At 53.2% G+C, this 22,598-nt stretch overlaps 1 protein-coding gene across 6 annotated transcripts; it reads right to left on the bottom strand.

The window, feature by feature from the left end:
- Positions 1-584: 584 nt before the first annotated feature.
- TMEM240 (transmembrane protein 240) lies at positions 585-18,161 on the bottom strand. 6 transcript variants are annotated; one of them, XM_062620036.1, is made up of 5 exons: positions 17,602-18,161; positions 16,754-17,016; positions 16,418-16,524; positions 5,859-6,067; positions 586-3,095 (listed from the first exon to the last, which is right to left on the bottom strand). In XM_062620036.1, the coding sequence occupies exons 2-5, from the start codon at positions 16,808-16,810 to the stop codon at positions 2,947-2,949; spliced, it is 522 nt and encodes a 173-aa protein (XP_062476020.1). In that variant the 5' UTR covers positions 16,811-17,016; positions 17,602-18,161; the 3' UTR covers positions 586-2,946. The 6 variants fall into 6 exon arrangements, with proteins under 6 accessions (XP_062476019.1, XP_062476020.1, XP_062476023.1 ...); XM_062620039.1 differs by lacking the exon at positions 16,754-17,016 and adding an exon at positions 17,285-17,332 and having other exon boundaries at positions 17,602-18,158; XM_062620038.1 differs by having other exon boundaries at positions 16,418-16,559; positions 17,602-18,152.
- Between the last annotated feature and the right edge of the window lie 4,437 nt (positions 18,162-22,598).

Here is a 22,598-nt window from a genome sequence, read left to right as displayed (position 1 = left end):
ACCCTGCTTGTCTGGGGCTGTTGCTGGGTTCGGGGGTTGTTGTTGTTGCCGTTGTTTCAATCGACGTTCTCTTTGAGTGTGTGTGAAGACTGGATCAGAGGCAGGAGAACAACAAACGAGTCAACACGAGAACACCTCGGACAATTAAACAAGGAGAGAACACCCCCACGACCAGACAGAAGCGAAACGAACACGCATGCACAGGAGAAGACGGCAGACTGGAGACAACCGCGCTGCGAGCGACAGGAGCAACCTCACTTGGACAGAGGAACAAGAGGCCACACGTCAGAGAGGCTCACACCTCGAGCAGGATGGGGTAGGGGCAGGAGGGCTGGTGTGAAGCAGAGAGAGAGCAGGATGCGGCGCTGGGCCTGGCGCTCTGCTATACCCAACACAATGCTCCGTGGGCTTGGCTTTGCTCCCCAAGGAGAAGACATTGGCAGACCCTTGGGAACAACAGTCTCCTGCACACCACCACGGGTGAAATAACACACGGGACCTGGGCTGCCCCTGTGCAGGGAGAGCTCATGGAATCACTGCTTTGGGTGAAATAAAGCTCATCCAAGCCCAACACCTTCCCCTAGAGCAGGTTGCTCCAAGCCCCGTCCAACCTGGCCTTGAACACCGCAGCCTTACGTGGTGTGTGAGGTTATCCCATCCCAGCAACAGGCGTATTCTGGTCTCTGTGGTGAGGGTCACACCTACAGCAGTGTCCTAGGCTCAGAGGAAAGGGCACCTCACCCCAGGAAGCTGACCCTGTGTCTCTATCGAGCTGTTTGACCTCCTCCCTGCACAGAAGATGCACCGGATCCTTTGGGTCAGGAACAGGACCTGACCTGACTGCACAGGAAGGAACTTTCCCCTTATTTATTCAGGATGAGACTCAAAGCCCTATTCAGCTCCCCAGGATGAATCCCATTGGTTTAGTGTGTGCTGGGACAACCTTGCCCTATGAGGATACCTCTGGTTCCTTTGACTGTAGGACCAGTGAATTACTCCCAGTAAATCCAATTGCACCGGGAGGATGTTTTGGCTGATTTTCTGGCTACGTGCAACCAAGAGAGAGGGTAATAGCTGCAGGCACAGCAGGGTAAATCCAATCTGTTCTGAAACAATGGGAATATCACATCAGATGTTCTTCTCGCTATTCCAGAGCCTCCTGTTCTTCTGCAGTTCTGGTGTGGATCAGACTTAACCATGGAAATCTCACCTTTAATGATAACTCAGCTAAGGCCAGTTGCTAGAGCAGGGCAGAGCAATCAAACAATAGGAGGCCACTGACAGATTCAAGGAATCCATAGAAGAAAACAGCAGTTTCTGGTAGTATTCCTCATCCTTTTGTTCTGGATGTTTTCCCCATTTAAAGACAAGCCCCCTCAATACAGAATGATGAATGAAGGAGAAATGATTGGGATTCAGGGCTACCACCTTCAATATTTGGGGCTAGCATCTCCCTCCCTTATTCCTCTCAATGAAATCCCTCTCTTCCCACTGCAGTCAGCAGGGATACTGCTGTCTGCTGCCCAGCCTGTGCCAAAGCAATGCAGGCTGGGGGCATTGCTTCTGTCCCCCAGCAGAACAGGACTGCTACAGGAACCAGATACCACCACGTTGCCTTGGTGCACATGGGCTTTAGCAACACATTCAGGCAACTCTTACTGCAAGTGAAGGAGGTCTCTGGCTGTTGAGGTTGGTTTCAGACACTTGAGAGCTCCCTGGAAACCCACACCTAAGCTGTGACCAGGGGAAGCAAAGGCAAAACCATGTTAGAGCATCCTCGCACTTTGATTCCACCCGTTATGGGGACGTTGGGCTCTGTGGATGAGTTTAGCTCCAGGCCCACATCTCTCTGTGTTCCTCAAGCCAAGCCCAGCCTGGTGCTGAGGTTATTTCAGCTTGGAGCAGTAACACAAGAAGAAGGTGGCTGTTCATGTGCAGGAGGAGTGAAGGGTAACAGGACCCTCTCTGTCAGCATTCCTAGGGTGGTACGAACCCGGACCTCAGGCTCACCCTCCATGCAGAGGGGAGAGCAGCTCCTTTCCTCCAGGCAAGGGGTGGGTGGTGGTTTATGGAGCAGAGGGGTATGGTCAGGGTGTGAGTCAGATCCAACATTGTTCAACTCAATACACTTCTCCCCCCCTATCAGGAGCATCTCTGCAGCACTGGTGAAGAACAACAGCAGTGGCATCAGCCAGGTACCACCAGTATAAAAGTGGTGGAAACCAGGCAGCACCAGCCCCATTAGACAGACTGATCCCTTACAGTGCTGTTCCCCTGGTACTGAGATGTCTTGGGTTGCTTAAGGCAGGTTTCAGTGTACAGCAATGCAAACAACAGATCAGTTATATATTCCCAGGACTTCCTTCCCCCCCACAGCAACTCCCCAGGCCAGGAACCAAAGCAACAGGGATGCTGTGCCTCCACAACCAGCGGGCAGCAGTCCCCTTCCAAACCTGGGCCCAGCCAAGCCATTCTAGCAAGGGAAGGAACAGAGCAGAGCAAAACCAAGCTGAAGGACCAAAGGAACGGGGGGACTCGAGCTCCTGGATGAGAAACTCTGCATCTTCTTCGTGTTGTCCCAGCTCCATACCCTCAGCCAACATTCCTCGTCGGGTAGCTGGATGTGCAGGGCAGCCGTGAATGGCAGGAAAAGGGGGCTGACAGGATAATGCAAATCTCTTTTTCTCTTTTGTGTCTGTTTGCTTTTTACATATGTACACAAGTCTGACAATAAAAGGTGGAACACAGTGCAATGTCTTGGCTGCGTAGCATCCAGGACCGGCTTAGTTGTGCATCCTGGTGTGCCCCAGGGACACCCGGGGTGGATGAGTAAAACCGTGTTCTCAGCTGGCTTCCACAGAGGAGCAAACCTGTAGCTGTTCCCCTGCCAAAAGAGCAAAGTCCTCTTCAAAAGCTCCCTGCAGTCTCTGGAGGGGAAGGCGTTCCTCAGAGGTGCCGTGGGCTGGGGTGCCCGTTGTGGTACAGCTTCTGTTTGATGTGCACCATGTTCCCGGTCGCCTCCTCGTACTGCCTGTGGTGACGTTTCCTGAACTCCTTTAAGTTACAAAATTTGGGGATCCAAGACCAGGAATTGTCTGGAAGGCAGAAAGAAGGGAGATGAGGGATGATGGGAACGGCAAGGCCCTTGTCTGAACACGACCACATCCACACCTCAGACGTGACCCTGAGCAGGCAGAACACAAGGAGCAGCTCGTTTCAAGAGCCCCATCAGGACAGTGAGGGTGGGAGTCGGAAAAGGCAAACCCCAGCTTCTTACCCTTGGTAGGAACCAACCCCTTGTGTGGAGCCCTATTCTTTGTGCATGCCAGGCTGAGGGCAGGAGCAAGGTTCAGCAGAGGCAGTAACCTCACAGTGATTGCTGCTCACCGCTGTAGCGGGCAGGGAGCAGCCCTGGGGACCAAGCTGCACACGTATCAGCATCCCTGTTCCACCCCGGCTCTTTGCTGCTGCCCTCTGAAACATGGGCCAACTTCCCACAGCAGCCTGTCCCACAGCTCTCAGCCTACGCACCCTTCCCTATAGCAGTGTTTCAGCTGCCATTCAGTGCCATGAGGTCTTTGGGTCATTCCACCCAGGAATACACCCACAAAGGAGAATTTTCAAGTCCCAAAGAGCAATAGATTGTGTGAAGTTGAACTATTTCAACTAGCGTGAGGTGGTACGTGACTGCTCCGACCAGCACTGCAGTTACTATGAGGTACAACCTGACATCCGAGTTTCTATGGAATGTTTTCTATTTTAAGCCATCTCTTCCATCAGGAAGGAGCCATAGGTTATTTGAACACACCAAAATTTAAGCTGATGAGGCCACAATGTGACATTGAGTCATTGCTAAGTGCTACTTGCATCTTTCAGGGAGGGCTCTCCATCCTGTACCAGCACAGTGCTCTGTACTCCCGCTATCCCAAGCTCTCACAATCACAAGCATCATTTCTTTTTTTAAAGGGAAATCTTGGCTTAGGTACTTGTTCCACAAAGTAGTTATCCTTCCTGCTTATTGCCTTTAAAATGGCTGGATTTATGTAGTTGGTTTGAATGAGCAGGCAATACCTAAATGCTCAAGGTTCATTATTTAGCTTGAAATTCCCCGGTGATTTTTCAGCCTGTCTTTAATGAAATGCACCTCAAAAACCCTTTACTGGAAAAAAAAACATCGTCTCCCACTGGAAACCTCACCATCAGATCAGATGAGGGGGGCTTCCAGGGTCTCCTCTGCCACATACTTGGTTGTGAGGACACAGGGTTGTCAATAGAGCTGGGGACAGTGCAAGCACACAGCTGTGGTTTAAGAGCCGACTGGGCCCATGTGCCTGGTGCAACACCCCTAAAACAGCACTCAGAGACAACATCTCAGGGCAGAAGGGGGTGTCAGCCCCCTGCATCATGGCAGGGGCACTGCCAATGGGGTTGTTAAGGGAGGAAAAAGCTGGGTGCAAAGTAAAACTGCATTCTCTTTGTGTAAAGATGTATCTGCGCGGCATACTGGCCAACCTCTTCTTAAACCCTTAGAATATGCATGCACAGGGAGAAAGCAAAAAAGAGCATTCATCTTAAACACTAAATTAATCACTAGCATTACCATTAAGTATTACAACTAAAAGTCTGTGCAGTATCCATGCACAAGAAGGGAGGTTAGAAGGTGATAGCATGGATGTAGCCATAAGGGAAGGCATTTAGCGCCTTTAGGAGCAACATCACTGCGCTCACCGCAGCATCCTACCCAAGGCCCTACTGACTTCATGACGGGGATGAGGTCACAGCCACGGGTGGTCTGGTGCCAACCAGGTGTCACGGCCTCAAGATCGGCTCCGACACCTTAGATCCCACTGGGAACCCTGGCAATCGGCCTCCTGCTTGGGCAATGACAGCAGCACAGCCTCAAGAGAGCCCCGCTTCAGGAGCCGCTCAAGCTGCTGGGGATTTGGGAAGACTAATGAGGAATTAATAGCGTTTCGAGCTGGGTTTTTAGAAAGAGGTTGTCCCCTTCCATAATGAGAATTTCCTACAGATACATCTTCCTCTTGCTCTCTCCTTTTCCTCTGCGTTGTACTTTGACAGACACCATCAGTCAGAGTCAGAGGCTGAGATTTGTAGGTACGCTCTCATGGAATTACAAGTAATTTGCTACTTTAATAGTTTTTCTGTCTTTTTCCCCCTATAACAATTGAAGTCCCTGGGATGTTGATGCTGAGGGAGCAAAGAGGGCAGAGAGGGCCTCTGAAGGAGCATCTGTTGGTCAATCCCAGGATGTTAGTTCAACTAACTGGTCCAAAGGCTAACCAGTACAGCTCACACTGTATGTTAGTACAGTAACACACAGGCTGATGTCACTACTTAAAGGAAGACACATCTGGAACAGCAACGAGGATGGGAAAACCTCAGCGGATGTGTTCCTGCCACAACACAGCAGTGTCTGTCATTGCCCTCACATTGTTCCCAGTTTATACAAACAACCAGAGGCTGCGCTCCATAAGGATGTGCCTGGCTGCAAATCATATGCATGGAAAAATCTGCACTTCGGGGAAGTTTTGTCTGGCCTGAAACTACCCTGCCCACATGTGCAGACACACACAGGCACCATCTGCCAACCTGCTGATGTTGGCTTCCATCAAACCTCCCTTTGCACCAACACAAACTTCACACTTCCCAAAGCACAGCCCTTGAGGCGAGGATCTGGCTATAACCATGGAACTATTCCTGCTTGGATAAAGAGGGCTGGGTTGTGGCTGCTCAGGAAAATCCCCATGGAACAAGATGCCCTCCTCCCTTTCCAGCAGCCTCAGAGGACAGGGCAAGGGATTGCGGGAGGAGAAGGGAGCCCACACGGATGCACTTACCATACCGTCGGCTGGTTCTCCAGGCTCGCACTGCGTAATGGAGAACCCCATCCATCCACACCAGAAACCAGCTTATACAAAAGCCCAGCAAAAGTCCCAGCATCAGATCAATCTCTTGCTTGGTTACATTGTCAGTCACAAAGTAATTCTCCGAGGAGTCCACCACTGACTGATCCCCGTCGTATGGGATAACATAATGGACATGATGCCTGTTGCGGGGAACAGAAAGAGGGAAAAGCATCAGTGGAGAAGAGCAGACTTTGTCCATCCAGCAGCAGGGGCTGCTTTAACACCATTGCTTCGAGTTCCTACCAGCATCCCTGCGAGCAGAGGGGCTTTTGGGGGGGCTTAAATCAGCAGAGGAATTGGCAAAGAGTGAGGTAGAGAAGTACAGAAACCTGAAATCACGGCTGGGACTCGTGCCGCATCCCGGACACGTCGCTGTGCCTAAGCCCATCATCTGTGGAATGGGAAATGACATTAAGGGCAGCGTGAGGCTGGAGCTGTTCCTCCGCAGAGACCTTAAGGGCACAAATGCTTTCATGTCCGCAGGCAGAGGTCAGGAACGCTCTGCTCCTGTGAGCACAGCCAGGCTCGAGGGCGGCCGTGCACCAAGTGCCTCACAGGGGCGAGACAAGTCCTCTCTGCAGCACTGCCCACGCTGGGGACTTCATGGTGCTGCTCCAGGGGGTGCTGCTTTGCTTCGTGTCCCGTCCCTCAGGGTAAAACAAGAATCTCATCTTCCACGTTATTGATTTCCCATACTTTCAACTACTGTTTCACATACAGGGATGCTGGAGAGGGGTCTTCATCAGGGTTCAAACTGAAACAGGGGAGCTCTTAGGCAGGAGCTCTTCCCTGTGAGGGTGCTGAGGCGCTGGCACAGGGTGCCCAGAGGAGCTGTGGCTGCCCCATCCCTGGCAGTGTTCAAGGCCAGGTTGGACACAGGGGCTTGGAGCAAGCTGCTCCAGTGGAAGGGGTCCCTGCCCGTGGCAGGGGGTTGGAACTGGATGATCTCGAGGTCTTTTCCAATCCAAACCAGTCTGGGATTCTATGACTCTATATTAAAGCAGAACATGTCTACAGCCATGGAGGTAGTACCTAAAAGCATGCCTTGACCTCATCCTCAGGGAGCAGATAGCAGGGATGGGATGTGGGTCTCTTACCCGTGCCAAGCAACAGGCAGCAGTTCCCGCCTGTAGCAGATAGACAGCAAGAAATCTCAGGCCAGGAGCAGCCAGCAGCCTCGCTTGGGTTCATTTGTGCAATGAGGTGATGGAGACCCAGCTTGTGATGATGCTGAACTGCTTGGAAGACCCTGGGTAACTCGGGAAAAGCAGGAAAATGGCAGGGATGGAGTGGGGGAGTTGTAGGGTACAAAAAGTAAGGCAGGTCCATGTGGGCTGAACATGGGGGATAGGAGGATCCCAGATGACAGGGGATGCATGATGCAAAGCAGAGCTGGAAGCAAGCTGCTCTGGAGCCTCTGCATCTGCTTTAAAAGGCACTTAACCTTCCCTGAGGAGCCATGAGGCTGCCCAGGCTCTGTGCTCAGCCCTTGTACCTCCTCCCACTGCCTGCTTTGGGGACAGCACTGCCTGGGCAGGGGCTGGCTCAAGGACAGGGCACGTTGACCCGGGCTCCCCCAGCACTGCCCATACCAGCATCACCTCCACACACACATCTCTGCCACCTCCACGGACCCAGCCTTGCTCCCACATGCAGGAGAGGAGGCGATCGCTGGAGGCCTCTGAATATGCATGAGGTGCAGGTTGCTCCACAATCATCCCGAGGAACGTCCAAATATTTACACAAACAAGCCTCCTCTCAAAGGAACCTACTGAAAACAGCCCTAATCTCAGCAGTGACTTAACGGAGGCCACCTGCACCAGAGGCACCAGCTCCCAGCAGAGCAGGGCTGGGGGACAACGTGGTGCCAGGGGGTGTGGATGGGAACCCATCCCTGGCTGCCTGGTACTGCTCCCCATTGCATTCAGCAAAGGCCCCAGCACAAGGCACCAGACTGGGGCAGCAGCAGGAAGGAGATGCTCTGATGGCATCTCAAAGTGATCACAGAGGCTTAGGGCAGGCCCTGGTCTTGCTGGTTGGTTTATACCCAATTCTTAACTGAATTTGGGTAGGGAACAATCTAGAGGCTCTGTGAGGGAGGCTCCCAAAAAGGGAGCTCTTATCCATGAATGGGAGGGCTCCCATTAATTTAATGAACACAGCTGTGCAGAAGGGGAGAAGGCAAGCCTCACACATACCTCCCATGTGCCATGCTTCCCATCACTGCAGGGATAACTTAACCGAATCCCTTTTGCTTCTTGCAGTACAGAAAGAGCCTAAGGGCTGAGTCCACAAACACCTCCAGGAAACAAGACTGGAATGATCAAGAGGCGCCGGAGCAGGAGCCGGATGCTTTTCCTCTGTATCGCTGCATCACAGCCCATAGCGCAAGCTAAAGCCTCCCCATGCAGAGCATCGCTGGGGCTGAGAGAGCAAAACTATCTCCAGAACAGGACAGAGCCCTTCCTAGGAAGTGTGTGAGAGCTCCCTCCATCTGAGGTGTTTTCCTGGAGGCTCTGTACCAGAAGAGAGCCCTGGAGCACAGCTCTCCCATTGCCAAGCCTCCCCCAGTACTCGGGAGCGGGGATGTGCCTGTAGCACTCATATATGTGCAGAGGCACACACACGCACGTGCCATGGGCCATAGCACTCTCCTCCCATGCTTCACAAGAGGTTTTCCCTCCCACACACCCTGTTTCCTTCACAGCTCTCGTTCTTTGCTTGCAGGGCACTGAGGGAAGGGACGCAGTCACCTCGTCCCTCTGCCCGGTGCGGGCTGACTCTGCACACTGCAGTGGGATCTCCTCCAGCTCTCCTGGCTTCCTCTGGTCACCACCGGCCTGAATGGCACCTTGAGGGCAGCAGTGAGGGACTGACACTCGTGCTGTGGCTGGGGCTCCCTTCCCATGCACAGGGACTGTCCCAGGGGCTGGTGATCTGAGTCCCTGTTCATGGGCTGTAGCTTCCAGACAGTCACGGGATGGTTGAGGTTGGAAAGGATCCCTGGTCCAACCCCTGCTCAAGCAGGGCCAGTTGCCCAGGACCACGTTCAGATGCCATTAAACATCACCAAGGAGGGTGAGCACAACCTCTCTGCACATCCTCACGGGACCCTCACGGTAAAAACATGCTCGACCCTCCTGTGTTTCAGTTTGTGCCTCTAGTCCTGACACTGGGCACCGCTGCAAAGAGCCCGCCTCTGCCTTTACACCCTCCCTTCATGCACTTCCATACATTAAGATCCCACCTGAGCCTTCTCCTCTCCAGGCTCCACAGCACGATGAGTCTGGGTCTGTGGGTCACTTAGATCGAGAGGCTGGAGGGGAATGGGGCAGACAGAAGGACACAGGCTGAGGGGGAGCATAAGAAGTGACCATTGGCTTCCAACGTTCCATAAAGAGGGATTCAGTCCTCACAGTATCCCTGGGTCATCCCTGTGCCTGTACAGCCTGAAGTCGTACGGGAGAAAGGAGTCGGCCCTTGTATGGTGAGCCACAAAGCCCAAAGGCAATTCATTGGAAGGCAAAATTCAACAGAGAGAGGAAACTTTGACCTGTCCGGATGTGGCAACCGAATTTTCCAGCTCTCAGAAACCAAAGCTGCATCCCAGCTACAAACTTCCCTAACAGAAAAGCCTCCAGTCACTAAAGCATCCCAGGAAAGCACTGGAGGCCCTGTCCTGCCACCGTCCAGGCAGCTTTTGGGAACCCTGCGTGCCCTCTGCAGTGGAATGCTGACCCCAGTTTCCACTGGGAAGGCTTCAGCAAGGCTCAGGGAAGCCGGACTTGCTGGTGCAACAGTTTCCTGCTGCAGCTCAAGTCCTTGGGTACGTTACAGGAGTGCTTCGGAGGCACGGGCACATCTCGGCGCGTTATTAATAGTGCGCAAAGGTCCAGTGTCCCCACCGTGCACCAAGGGAATTGGAAACTGGAACGTGGCCTGGATGCCTCTGGGGGCTGCATCCAGTGGGGGAATGCATCACCTCCGTGCTGAGCATAACGGGGATGCAGCAAGACACCCCCCAGCCCCATGCCAGTGCACCTCCAGCGAGGGCAGACAGTGCTGGAGGTCAGCTCTAACAGCTGATGTATGCATATGTGTATGATGAGATATATATCATATGGTGATGTAAATGTGACTGTTTGCTCCGATATACATCTATTAGAGCAAAGGCTTTTGGCCAAACCTTGTGTTCAGAACGTGGCCACCCAGGGGCTGACAAAACCCTCCAGCCAGTGCCTGTTCCACCAACCAAAGGCCTTTGAGAGGACAAAACCTGCCTTCATCCTTGCATTGCCCTTAGCCAGCAGGCAGACCTCGACGTGGGTGTGAGGGCTCTGGGGTTCACAGCACAGAGCTGTCACAAAGTACATGTGGTCCTCCAAAGGTAAACCCATCCCTGAGCGTGTTCCTTTACAAGAACAAGATGTACCACGTAACCTGAGGGCTAATTCCTGCGCCCTCCAAGCTTGTAGGGGCTGTTCACAACACATCCAGGATATAAATTATTCCTACTAGGTTAATCATGTGCCCCCCCCCCCTTCGAGCCATCCTTCACAGTGATGCCCACCCTTGGTGTGATGGAGCTGATGTAACTGTAGGGAAGTAAATGTAACCCCTCTGCAGGCCAGAAACAGCCTCGAAAGCAGGAGCGGGTGATGGCCCGAAGCAAGGGAGAGGCTGGGTTTTCTGGTCCAGGCCCAGCACCAGGCTCAGGTGAGAAGCTGAAGCTGCAGGACAAAGGCAGCACAGTGATGCCTGTGCACGTGTGAGCTGCAGCATCCCTGTCCCCTTTTCCGGTCTATGTGACAAAGAGGGGAGACCTCTGTGCCAAGAGGAGCAGCGCCTTGGGAAGTTTCCCTACAGAGCTGCCCCAAGCGCTATTGTCCCTTCCAGTGACCTTGTGTGTGCGCTGGCTGCTGCAGGCAAGGCACAGCACTGAGCCTGCAGAACAAGCGCCGCTGAGCGGTCGTGGGAGATGCAAAGAGCCCGGCGCTGCCTCCGCACCTCCCGCCGCTGCCCTGCCCTGGGGATGCCACACGAGGATGCTCCGGCTCCCTCCCGGCCTGGGGCCCGTCTGGTGGCTCACGCTGCAGTTGTCACAGCCCGGAGTGAGCGGCTCCCCGGCTCCAGCTGCAGCGGGGGTCGGGGTATGGGGGTTACCCTGCCCTGCCGCCAGCCCCCCCCGGGCACAGGCAGCCCCCAGGCGGGCCCTGCACAGGGCTGCAAGCGGAGCTAGAGGGAGGCAAAGAGCCCTCCGTGCTCTGCATCCCTGTCTGACCTTGCAGCCTCTTCCGAACGTGCCACGCAGCCTCTGCCAGGCTTTGCCAGCAGAGCCAGCCTGCAGACCGGTGCGGATGGCACCGTGGCCCAAGTGACAACACCGACCCGGGACCCTTGGCACTGGAGCAGCTATTAGAAGGCTAAGAAAGGCCTGGAGGTCTCCAGCACTAGGCAGTGAGCACACCGGCAGTGGGTCTGGGGACAAGGAGGTTTAATGACTTGTTCAGAGTGGTTGGGGAAGGAGGAAACAGGGCAAAACTGTACTCTGCGTACCCCCAACAGCAGTGCTGCTAGCCCAGGACAGGGCCCAGCGAGCAGCAGCATCCAAACCCACGCTGCCACCAGACAACAGAGCTCCAGCACCCCCGGCCATCCTCCCCGGTCACTGGTGCTGCGAGTGACCCAGCATCAGGGCAGAGCCCCAGGGAGAACCCACTTCACACATCAACACTGTGTGCCCAGCCAGATTGCACTGCAGGCTCTCCATGTGCACCAGTTGCTCTGGAGAGGTCTGGCATAGCCTTGTCCGGAGATATTCCCTCCTGGATCACAGCCCAGTGGGAACAGGGCTGAAGTACCCCTCAGATGGAGGGGCCCCAGCTCTGCTGCAGGGTGCTGGCATTAGGTAAGGCTGACACCCCTCTCAGTCCTTTCCAACCCTGCTCACGGGGAGAGACTCAGCCAAGGTCACTCAGAAGGTCAGTGGCAAGGAGAATACGTGCCAGAGCTCCTGAGCTCCCCGTCCGTTCCCAGACACGGGACTTCCAAGCCCCCCCCCGGCTGTTTTGGCCGGCCCTCGCTCCATGCAGGTGTCATCTGTTCTCTCCATCTCACCCTGCCTCCACGGACGCCCTTTGGTGTTTTTCCTTTGCATGACATCACCCAGCTCCTGATCTGCTGCCAGCTCTCTGCTTCCAGAGAGGACCCTTTACTGGCTGGGACAGAGACACTCGGACTAGGGCAGTGCTACGCTCCTGCAGTGCCCCATAGCCCTGCTCTCTCCTGGGAACAGGTACATCCCCAGCCAGAGGGGTGAGCTGCCTGCGTGCAAGCCGGCCCCAACACTGATTTGGACAGCCTGACTATCTCCACATGCTGAGGACAGAGAGTGCCAAGCTCCCCCAGGGATCTGCTCCAGCAGGCACATTCCTGCACGGCATCACCAGGAGCCAGCAGGAGTGTAAATGAGGCTGTCACCCCTTCCTCCTCCAGCGAGAAGGCAGATGTTAAGAGAGGAACAGTCCCTGTCATACCAGCATGTCTGTGCAGGCTCGGTGTCAGCACCAGGTGCCAGGGCCAGCCCTGTCTCTGCTGCTGATCTCCCTCCAAGCACCATCACTACACGAGCTCCCCTTCCCACCAGGCAGCTGTGGATGCACTTTGCCTGGCCTCAGGGCTCCTGGCAGCTTTGCCCTCCTTGGCTCCAGTGGGAAAGCCCCGGTCCAGCCTAACAGCAATATCCCCTCCTGCATGGATGAGCACATCTGCTCCCACTCACAGCACAAGGACCATCCGGCTCCGCTCTGGGAGGAGGACCACTCCAGTGGCAATGCTGCCCAGCCCAGGCTCACTCACACTGAGAAGAGTGGCTCTGAACAGACCACAAACATGCACCAGCCTCGACCAACTGCTTGCACTGGGCAGAAGGGCAGCTTGGACATGAAACTCCAGCAGCATAACCCCCAGCCAAACAAGGGGGCTGGACCCTGCAGCCACAGGCAGTCACTGAAACCTTGGCCCAGCAGAGCCACAGCTCCCTTCTCCCATCATGGTCCAGCCTCAAAGAGCTCCAGTGACCCTGACCCACAGGGATGTGCACAGCAGGGGTAGCAGGGTTCAGATGCAGCAGGACCTGAAGATGGGGTTGGGTTTCTTCCCCAAATGCCTTGCCCCAGTGACTCTCCCCAGTCACACACCAAGTGCTCAGGACCATGATAAAAACACAAAGTACATTCCCCAGCTGCAGGAAATGAGGCCCTCTCTGTGAGGCAAGGGGTGGCAGAGGGGTGTTTCAGGAAGAGGCAGGAATGATGCCATAAGCCAGCACTTCCTTGCACTTGCCCCGGGACTTTCTTGCTAGACCTATGTTGAGGAAAATGGGCACAGACCTCACTGCCCGTGAGGGGCGACCCCAGCCACAGCCTCCATGCAACCTGAAGAGCAATTTGAGGAGCAGCCAGACCACTCTCCATGCACACGGGTGACTCCAGTGAGCCCAGAGCCACCATGGCACAGCTCACACTGCTGCCTGCCAGCTCCCACCAGAGACCAGCACTGGAGGGACACTCACCGTATCCCAGACACCCCTCCTGAGGGGGCAGCAAAACACGAGGAGTGGGAGCTGGAAACAGCCAGGCCCCCATCCCATTGCCAAAGAGATCCAGCTACTGATGCACTAAAGGGCACATCTGCCTTTACCCCCTTCCAGCCATGGTCAGAGCCAGGACTCCAGGGCTGCCTGCAGTTTTGTGCCTGGGAAGGGGCACTCCAGCATCAAAGAGCAGCAGGAACAGCCAAGAGCTGAAGTTTGGCCTTTTCCCTGGAGCCTTGCAGGGATGACATGGGACATGGTGGCCTGGGAGGGGCAGAGCCCCACATCCCCAGCACGCCTGGCTCCAGCAGCACTGGGACACATATGGTGCGCAGCCACCACCAGCAAGGCAGCAGCTCCCAGCCCCTCACACCAACATGAGCTCAGTGCAGATTCTGATTCCTCCTGCAGGGCACATCCTGCCATGCACTGGATGCCCAAGGCCACCCCGGTGTGGCCTGGGATGCTCAGACCATTCCTGGGGAAGGGTCCATGCTGGTACCCTGAGGACGGATACAACCAGGATAGGAGAGTAGGAAAACCTTTCTGAATGAATTAGAGGGGTAGCTGACACCACAACCTAGGCGAGGGCAGGAGGGAAGAGCAGTCATCGCAGCCGCTCAGCCTATTGCACATCAATCTTCATTTATTCCAATTCTTCCTTCCATTTCTGCACCATTTACTCATTTTCCCCACTCCTCCCTGCAACACACTGAACTGCAGCCAGTTCCCTCCTCCAAGGACTCCCTTTGGTTATTGGCAAATGAGGAGTCCTGTATCAGTCCCTGGCACCACTGCTCCCAGATGCATCCCTGCCTAGTGCAAGGCAGCATTGCTTATGGCTCATCTATGTGCACTCAAGAGCTGCACCCAGAGCACTTGGACTGCTGACAAAAAGGCATTCACCAGCACCTGCCTTATAAATCAGAGAACTCAAAACACTGGCACTTGGGCAGCAGTCAGAGCTCGCAGTGAGGATCTCAGACCAAACCTTAGCACGAGGCCACACAAGCCCCACAGCACAGTGATGCTTCATGCAAGGGTCTCTCCACCAGAGCATGAACGTGTTGAAATCAATCCTCATGCACAACAGGAGCGATGCCTGGGGCAGAGACTGGCGTGCTCGTTCTGTTGGCAAGAGCCATTGCTTCTCCACACCTAAGGCAACTGGTAAACTTCTGCTTTGTGTCTTCTCTCAGAGCCATATGTGACTATTTGGAAGCTGGTTTGTTCTTTCTAAGAAAGGACCCAACTATGGGGAGAGGGCCATGGCTAATTCACATGCTCAACAGCATCTCTACTGACATACAGTGAGGGGAGAGAGGAGGGTCCCCGTCACCTCCCCAGCCTTGGGCAGAGGGGACACTGCCAACACCACCAGTGAGACCTGACACACCTCAGCCACTCCAATGTGTCAGTCTATTACCAGCAGCCAATTTTCACCACCACTGAACACAGCTTTGACAAGCAAAAAGGGAAATTGGTTGAAGAGGCAGAGGAGGACTCTTAAACTAGTGAAAAACATCAGGATGACTCCAAAATGTTCCCTAAAAAAAAAGCCAATCCCTGCCAAAAAAGAAAGGCAAAGATGCTCTGGATATTTCTTGCCCCCAGTCTTCCCCATTGACCCCAACACAAGGTGCCTGAGGCTCCCAAGGAGCCAGGATTGAGGGTTTGCTCACTAAGTCCCTCAGGCCTGGCTGCATCTGGCTTGTACCCTCTTTGCTGCTCTGCCACAGGAACCTGAGGAGGAACCATGGGGAGAACGGTAACAATCACCACCAGTGACTGAAGCAGAGTGGAAGGGCAAAGCGGTTTTCCTTCATTAAACTATACACATCCCAGTTTCAGCTTAGCTTCCTCACCAGGGTCACCAGAGGGATGCGACACCAGCGAGAGGGGATGCAGCTGGTTCCAGAGGATGCTCGAAGAGGGGTAAAGCTCGATCTGAACGCTGGATGTGGCAGGGGAGGGCTCCCCCAGCACGTCCTTTGGCTGGCACAGCCTCGTGCTGCTTTACTTCCCCACAGAGAAGAAACTCTCCAGCAGCAGCAGCAGCAGCAGCAGCAGCAGCAGGCAGCGAGTACCCAGGCACAGGAGGGTAATGAGGCCTCAAAGGGATCACTGACAGCAGTCCCATAGAGAAGAGAGGCATTCGCCCCCCAGGCTCTTAACAGGAGAGCAGCCAAAGCCCGGTTGAGCTCTCCAGCGCTGACACACAACACAAGAAGTGAACCCTGTTCAGGAGGATGAAGCAGTGCCAAACAGCCGTGGGGAGAGGTGGGTATTTGTCCAGTCATAAACTCGCACACAGCAAAGGCATCGCTCCTGGCACAGGATCCACCCCGGCGCTCTGAGCTGACTCAATGCTCCACAAAGCACAGCCCAGCTACCCCTGTCCAGCACCATCACAACTCTCAGCAGGAAAGCCACGGGGAATTAAAAGCTGATCAAAGATTACAAAGCCTCAAAGTGACTCTGCCCTAGACAGCAACGTTCCTCCCTGGACACAGAGCCTCCAAACCCCATTCCATTTAAGCCACCAACTGCAACACCAGGACCACGAACACACCGAGAAGCAACGCAGCCAGTGACGACAACAGCAGAATCACGAGCGTTTAAATGAAAGTTACTTTCCCAGGGCTCCCAGATGCACATACACAACATGCACACAAAGGAAAATGGACTTCCAGGCCCTCGGAAAACTCTTCTTCCGGAAAAACCACACAGCACCCCCCTCCCTTCATGCAGGAAGGTGAGACACAGCCAGAATGCAAAGATGGTAGCCCAGCCAGCAGCACCCCACCGCTGGCCACCACCTCGCTGTGCCTTTCCGATGGGATGAGGTGGGAAGGGGCTGGGGAGCCGGGTGAGAGCTCGAATGCAGGGAACTTACCTTCCACAGTTGCAGTGACAAACTCGGTCTTCCCCTCTCAGATGCGGTAAGATGTAATTGTGAAATCTGTCCAACAACGCATTCATGTCCATCAAGCAAGCTATTGCCTGTAAGAGCCCATAACCAAGGCATCTGGTCAACTCTGGATGATGGAATAAAACATTGACTCGAGTTTGATTGCCAAAGACTGAAGCAGTCATAAAGAAAAATAATCTTTGGTGCTTAATGGGGCACATGCACACGCGCACACACACAGAGGTGCACAGGCTGAGGGACAGTGCGGGGAGGGGAAGAGGAGGAGGGATGGAGGGGAGGGAAATAAGCAAAATCTCTTACCATAACGATAGAGGCGCCCAGGATCATGAAAATCATGGTGTTTGCATTCATGGACATCAATAGGGAATTGCCAGCGGTCGGGTCCGTCCAGCCCGCGGACGGCGAGCGGCGGCCGCGCTATTCCGCAGAGCTCAGCCCGGGGCGCATCGCGCTCAGCGCCCGCACGCTGCGGTGCGGCGGGGGGCCCCCCGCACACACGCGTGTTCCCCGCGCCGGGAATGCCGCGGGCTCCCGCGCCCTGCCCCCTTTATGTTTTTATTTGTCTAGGACAGATGTGATAGATAAAAAATAAAAATAATCATAAAAAAAATACACCCCCACCCCTAAACCCCCCCCACTTCTCTTTGGCCCCGGCCTCCCCTCGGCCGAGGGGGGTGCGCCACGTCTCCGGGAGCGGGCAGGCACCGCCACAAGCACAGCCCTTCATGCAGCAACTGGAAAGCGAGCCAGCCAAAAACGGGGAGGAAAGGGGGGGGGGGGGGGAGAGGAAGGCTAGGGGAGGAGGAGGAGGAGGCAGGCTGCAAAAATCACCCAGTCCGGGGGAGCCTCATTGCATCCTCTTCGCCGAAATCAACCCCCCTCCCGATGGGTGCCATGAAAAAAATACAATAAATAAATAAATACCTCAAACGTCGAAAAAACGATACCCAAAAATAACCCATCACCACCACCCCCCCCCCCTCCCCTTGCCGGCTCCGGGCTGCGTGTCCCCGCTGCTGCTCGGCTCCGCGCTGGCAGCCCCCGGCGCGTTCCCCCCCGCACCGGGCTCCAGTGGCTCCGCACGGGGATGGTGGGGGGGGGATGAGCCCCACGGAACCGGCCGCCCCTTCCCCACCTCGGGCATTTACCTACGCGGGGAGGCGAAGCTCCGGGAGCGGCTCATGGCGGGCGGCGGCGCTGCGGACCTGCCCGTGCGGGGCTCCCCCCGCCCCGCACACACTCGCTTCTCCCCAGCGAAGAAGCCCCGGCAGCGGCGCTTGGCCGCATTTCGAGTCCCACACGCCATCCTCACCCCGCCCTTCCTCCCGCCCGGGGCCGGCCCCGGGGCACCGCCGGGACCCCGCAACCGGGGCTGCGGGGAAGGGGGACACCGGAGCCCCGATTGCAGCCGCGCTCCCTCCGGCAGCCGCTGCCCGCTCCGAGAGCCGCGGCCCCACCGGGGGAAGCTCCAGCCTTTGCCCCTTCTGCTCATGCCAGGGCCCGAGCACCCGCTCGCCCCAAGGAAGATGCCCAAAGGGGCACATAAGGAAGGCTGTGGGCGCCCAGCCCTTCCTTGGCATCAGAGCCAGGGAGGATTCCCACCTCTGCCCACCATCTCCTGGGACATCTCAGCACCCTGAGAATAGCTGGGGTGATGTGGATGCAGGAGACCCGCTCACTTTTGGGACTGAACTAAAACTACCCCACACATCATCCTGTCTACCGAGCCTGAGATCCAAGGTCTGGGCAAACGGTTGTGTTTGAGGTTTCCCCATGGTTTCATTTCCCCACTGGCTCAGTCCACCTCAGGCCATGGTTCTGAGCTCTGGGAAAAAGAACAGAGCACAGGAATAACTTTCTGCTTGCTTGTTTGCTGTTTGTTTTAATGTAAGCCACATAGCCACCACGTGGGAAATGCGTGGTAGCACAGAGCTTGATGGCTATCGCGTCGTGCCTTTATCTCCAAGCCCTCAGCCTTCCTCAAGGTGAGTTTCACCTTGCTAGAACTCAAGTAACATTTCTAGTTTAGGCTTCTCAGGGTCATCAGCATGGAGTTCGCTTGCTCTGGGTTTTGCATCCTCACGTATTTGTTTTTCCTTCTGTTCCTCAGGCCACAACCAGCTGCCTTATGTAATGACTTGGGTTATATAAACTCCATTCTTCAAGGAACAGTCATTAACCTACTACCGGGTATTGAAAATACCAAAATACTGTCACACAATTAAAACCACTAAATGGTGTCCTCAAATTAGAGCACACATTGCAGTGCAGATCTTTTTTGCTTAAATGAAGCCACGCATATGAAGCATTTGATAAGCCAAAGAGCAGCAGGGATGGGAAGGTGCCCATCACCACGCTCCTGTCCAACCCCTGAGGGTTCCCTCTTCCCTGAGCTGCTGTCACTTCTCACTGAGCTGGGGGATGGTTCCTGCTGGCTGAATGCAGACCTCAGTAATGCAGAGATAATGCAGCTGGTTACTCTGCCAGTGGTAGAAAACACAGGCATTTTTAAAGTAACAGCCAAATGAAGTCACAGGAGAGCACGGACAATCTGAAGGGAAGCGTCAAGGAATTTTGCCCATCAGCTGATGTGTCTGCCCTTCCAGCCATTGCCACAAACTAGGCTGGGTCAGCTCTCAGCTGGCCTTGGGGGCACCAAGGAAAGGTTTTGTTATAGGATCATGAAATCAGTGTGGTTTGGGTTGAAGGAGCCTTAAAGCTCATCCAGTTCCAGCCCCCTGCCACGCGCAGGGACCCCTTCCACTGGAGCAGCTTGCTCCAAGCCCCTGTGTCCAACCTGGCCTTGAGCACTGCCAGGGATGGGGCAGCCACAGCTTCTCTGGGCAACCAGTGCCACTGTCTCAACCCCTCATAGTAAAGAATTTCTTCCTTGTATTTAAGTTAAATCTCTGCTGTTTCAGTTTGAACCCATTGCCCCCTGTCCTATCACTACAGTCCCTGGTGAAGATCCCTCTCCAGATTTCCTGTCTGCCCCTTTAGGTACTTGAAGGCTGCCTTGTTCAGCAGAAACAAACCCGCAGCAACGCTGAAATCCCTTCAGGGCTAGCACACAGTGAACTCTGGGCTGCTCACAGCCTAATTAGACACCCAAGAACAACCTGAGGCTGTGCATGGTGTTCAGCACATCTGAGTGTCTCAGGGAACTGAGAGAAGTTTCTCTAGGAACTTCCACCTAATGCAAAGAGGCAGCAGGGACTGACTGTACTCAAGCAAAGTGACATGACACTTGCATGAGCAAAGGCTGTTTTTTTACTGTAGGTAACGCTGTGCTACACAGATATATCTGTGTAGCAAACGCTTAGACAGTTTTGGGTTCCTACCACAATATGTTTGTTAAACATGCTCCTGATCGCTTTAATATCACTAGAAGTAACCTGCTCCTTTTGGAAAACAAGCACCCACATCCACACGACCTCTGGCTCCTGCTCAGCTTCGAGTCCCATGTTGTCCTGTCACCACCATCCTCATGCAGACAAGTCCGTAGTCCACCTGCCTTTTCCCTTTGTTTTAGCCCAAGAATGACCTGGTGCTGTCACCCAGCCTCTAGCATTTGAGGGCAGACAGTAAACATACCCTTCCCTTCTTATAAAATATCTTTTAAGCCCCAGCACAACGATGATAAAAGAGTTCAGAGACACCTATGGGAAGCATCTCAGGTTTGGTTTTGCACTGTCAGCATGCAGCCCAGGTAGGAATACTATCACAAGCCAAAGTCACAGGAACTGATTCCCTCTATTTCCATCTTGAAGGGAGCATAGCCCTCAGCTGGAGTTCTGGGGTGCTCACAGGGGTCAGAATTTAGAGTCTGCACAAGAACTGGAGCATTTCTTCCACAGGAACCCATGCAGCTGTCCAATACCCTCCCTATACTCCACTTGCTTATTCCCCTGTTCTTTTCATAGCTCCTGGTACAAACATTTATGTGTGTCCTTAACTGATACCTTCTCCTAAGCTCCTACATGTATGAGTAGTAGTTGAAGCTGGGTAATCTGCCTAGCAACAAATTAATTAGGCTGCTGCATTGGGGAAATCTAACTGGGATCATTGATCTTTGCACAGTCAGATCCAGCAATATGAAAACCTAGGAGGAATGCTCTTCGCCACCATATGCAGCCTGATTGCATTATCTGCACCACTTTGTGCACCGAGTGTTATCAGCAAGTGAAGGAAGCCAATAAGCAGAGAACTTCAGGGATAAGACACCAGCAGTGCTCTTAAATCACCAGGGGTTTTTATCCACATAAACCTAAAGACGTTCTGATGTCTCTGACAAAAGAATGTTCATGAGTGTTATGAAGGTCTTAAGCAAGATGAGAAACGCAGAAATCTGACGCAAAGTCAAGAGTGATTTGTGTGAAAGAAAAACAGGCTGCAAACGAGAAGTGAACGGGGCTCCACTGCTCCATGCTGAATGGATAGGATCAGCAGAGGGCTGGAATGTGAGATGGAAACCTCAAGAAGCTCTTGGCAAAGATCTGCCTGCTCAGGAAGTGGCAGCAAGCGAGCAAAACCTTACAAACCCACTTTGTTTGTTAATCAGTGTGGCCTTTCATAGCAAGTCAAAAAATGAGTGAAATGCTGACATTTTAAAGCCACCTTTATGGGAAATGGGAGAGCAGCCTTGACAGCTGAAAACTCATTTACAGCAGCAATCTCCCATCACAGCCAAGTTCTGAGCACTCGCACCCTATTCACAAGGTGTTAAACCCTTCATTGCTTTCCTTCCTTCATTAGACAGAAAGAAGGGACTTCAAAAGAAACGGACCATCTTTCAGTACTAATACTCATCAAAAGGAGTGTCAGTGTATCTACAAGGAAGGGATAAACAACCATCATCACATATATGCCACCCCAATCTTAAAGAAAAAGTACATTCTTTTCCCCCTTTTCCTCTAAACCAAAGTTTCTCTTGGAATATCTTTTTGACACAGAAAATTATTTTATACCCACATATGTATTTGTGTGTGTATAAATATGTTTCTCCCAAACAAGACTAGGACCCCATAGAATTCCTTATAAACTGAGCTTCATTGTGGATTTCAATACAAACAAAGCATATAGAGACAAAGCCACTATATAAATGCATATATTTTTCACTAACCTGCAAGTTAAATGAGAAGTAATGTGTCAGAGTAGCAACAGCTTTAGGTGAAGTAGTCTTGCTCACAGCAATTCGAAATGCTTTGGACTGTAGATCACCCAGAATACTTGCTTGTCCATCCATTCATCCATCTATCCAAACATCCTTCCACATACTGGTAAATAAACAAAATGACAAATCACCAGCTCCAAGCATTGGTTTTGCTTGTGAACAGAGTATTTAGGATGGAAAGAACAATCCTGTAAGATCCTGTATGTTATATCATGTTTTTAGATCAAGACTTCTCATTTCAGTTGAGGAGATGCAGTGAACTTAAGTTCTGCTAATGAATCCCTACTTGGCACTACAGCAAGCACAATCCTCTGCCAATTACACATATGAAAAGTATAGTTTAAGTATAGAAAGGACACTGCTGTAAATCTCCACATACACAGGTTAAAACATCCTGTTTGGCTTTTTGCTGCATTTCTGTAAAATAACAATGAAGAGTTCTGTTCAGGATGGATGAAGTTGAAAGCAGAAAACATTTTCAAACACTCCCCAACTCCCACCTTGCCACAGAGTAGACTTCAGTACTGACACTGTACAGGGAAAGAAAACTGCTCAAAATACTCTGTATCATTCTTGCTTGAAATGTCTTTTTCAAGAGATCCACTAATGCAGTCAGTCCTTAGAGAATCATTTTCTTCCTTTGGCTGTAAATATCCCCATGGAAACAAGCAATGCTATCAGACAAATAAGAAGGAGCAGAGGAGGCTGAATGAAATCCTTCAAATACGGAGTCTCCAGAACCAAAATGGGACAGGGACAAGGCACCCAGAAAACATGAACTCTGCAAACCTTATCACAGCTGCTGCTTGAGCTCCCCATCCCCTAACTGCTCTAATCCAGTCATTCATACTACACAAATTTTCTGCTTTAAGTATTTTTAACAGACAAGAAAACCAGCACAGGTAATTCAGGGATATTAAAAATTCCTCGGACCCAAGTACGATGCAACAACCCATTTGGACATTGTCCAGG

This window comes from Pezoporus occidentalis, unplaced genomic scaffold, assembly GCF_034315485.1.
Source record: "Pezoporus occidentalis ecotype Australia unplaced genomic scaffold, CSIRO_AGI_Poc_V1 ctg219, whole genome shotgun sequence".
NCBI classification, from domain to species: domain Eukaryota; kingdom Metazoa; phylum Chordata; class Aves; order Psittaciformes; family Psittacidae; genus Pezoporus; species Pezoporus occidentalis.
This window is presented reverse-complemented; position numbering and strand designations above follow the sequence as displayed.

Excerpts from the sequence above, each read along its gene's own strand:
- TMEM240 (XM_062620035.1), bottom strand. The coding sequence starts at position 16,653 with ATGTGCCCCATTAAGCACCAAAGATTATTTTTCTTTATGACTGCTTCA. Across the intron at positions 6,068-16,417 it reads TGTCACTGCAACTGTGGAAG|GCATCATGTCCATTATGTTA; the intron begins GTAAGTTCCCTG and ends TCCCCGCAACAG. Across the intron at positions 3,096-5,858 it reads GAGAACCAGCCGACGGTATG|ACAATTCCTGGTCTTGGATC; the intron begins GTAAGTGCATCC and ends TCTGCCTTCCAG.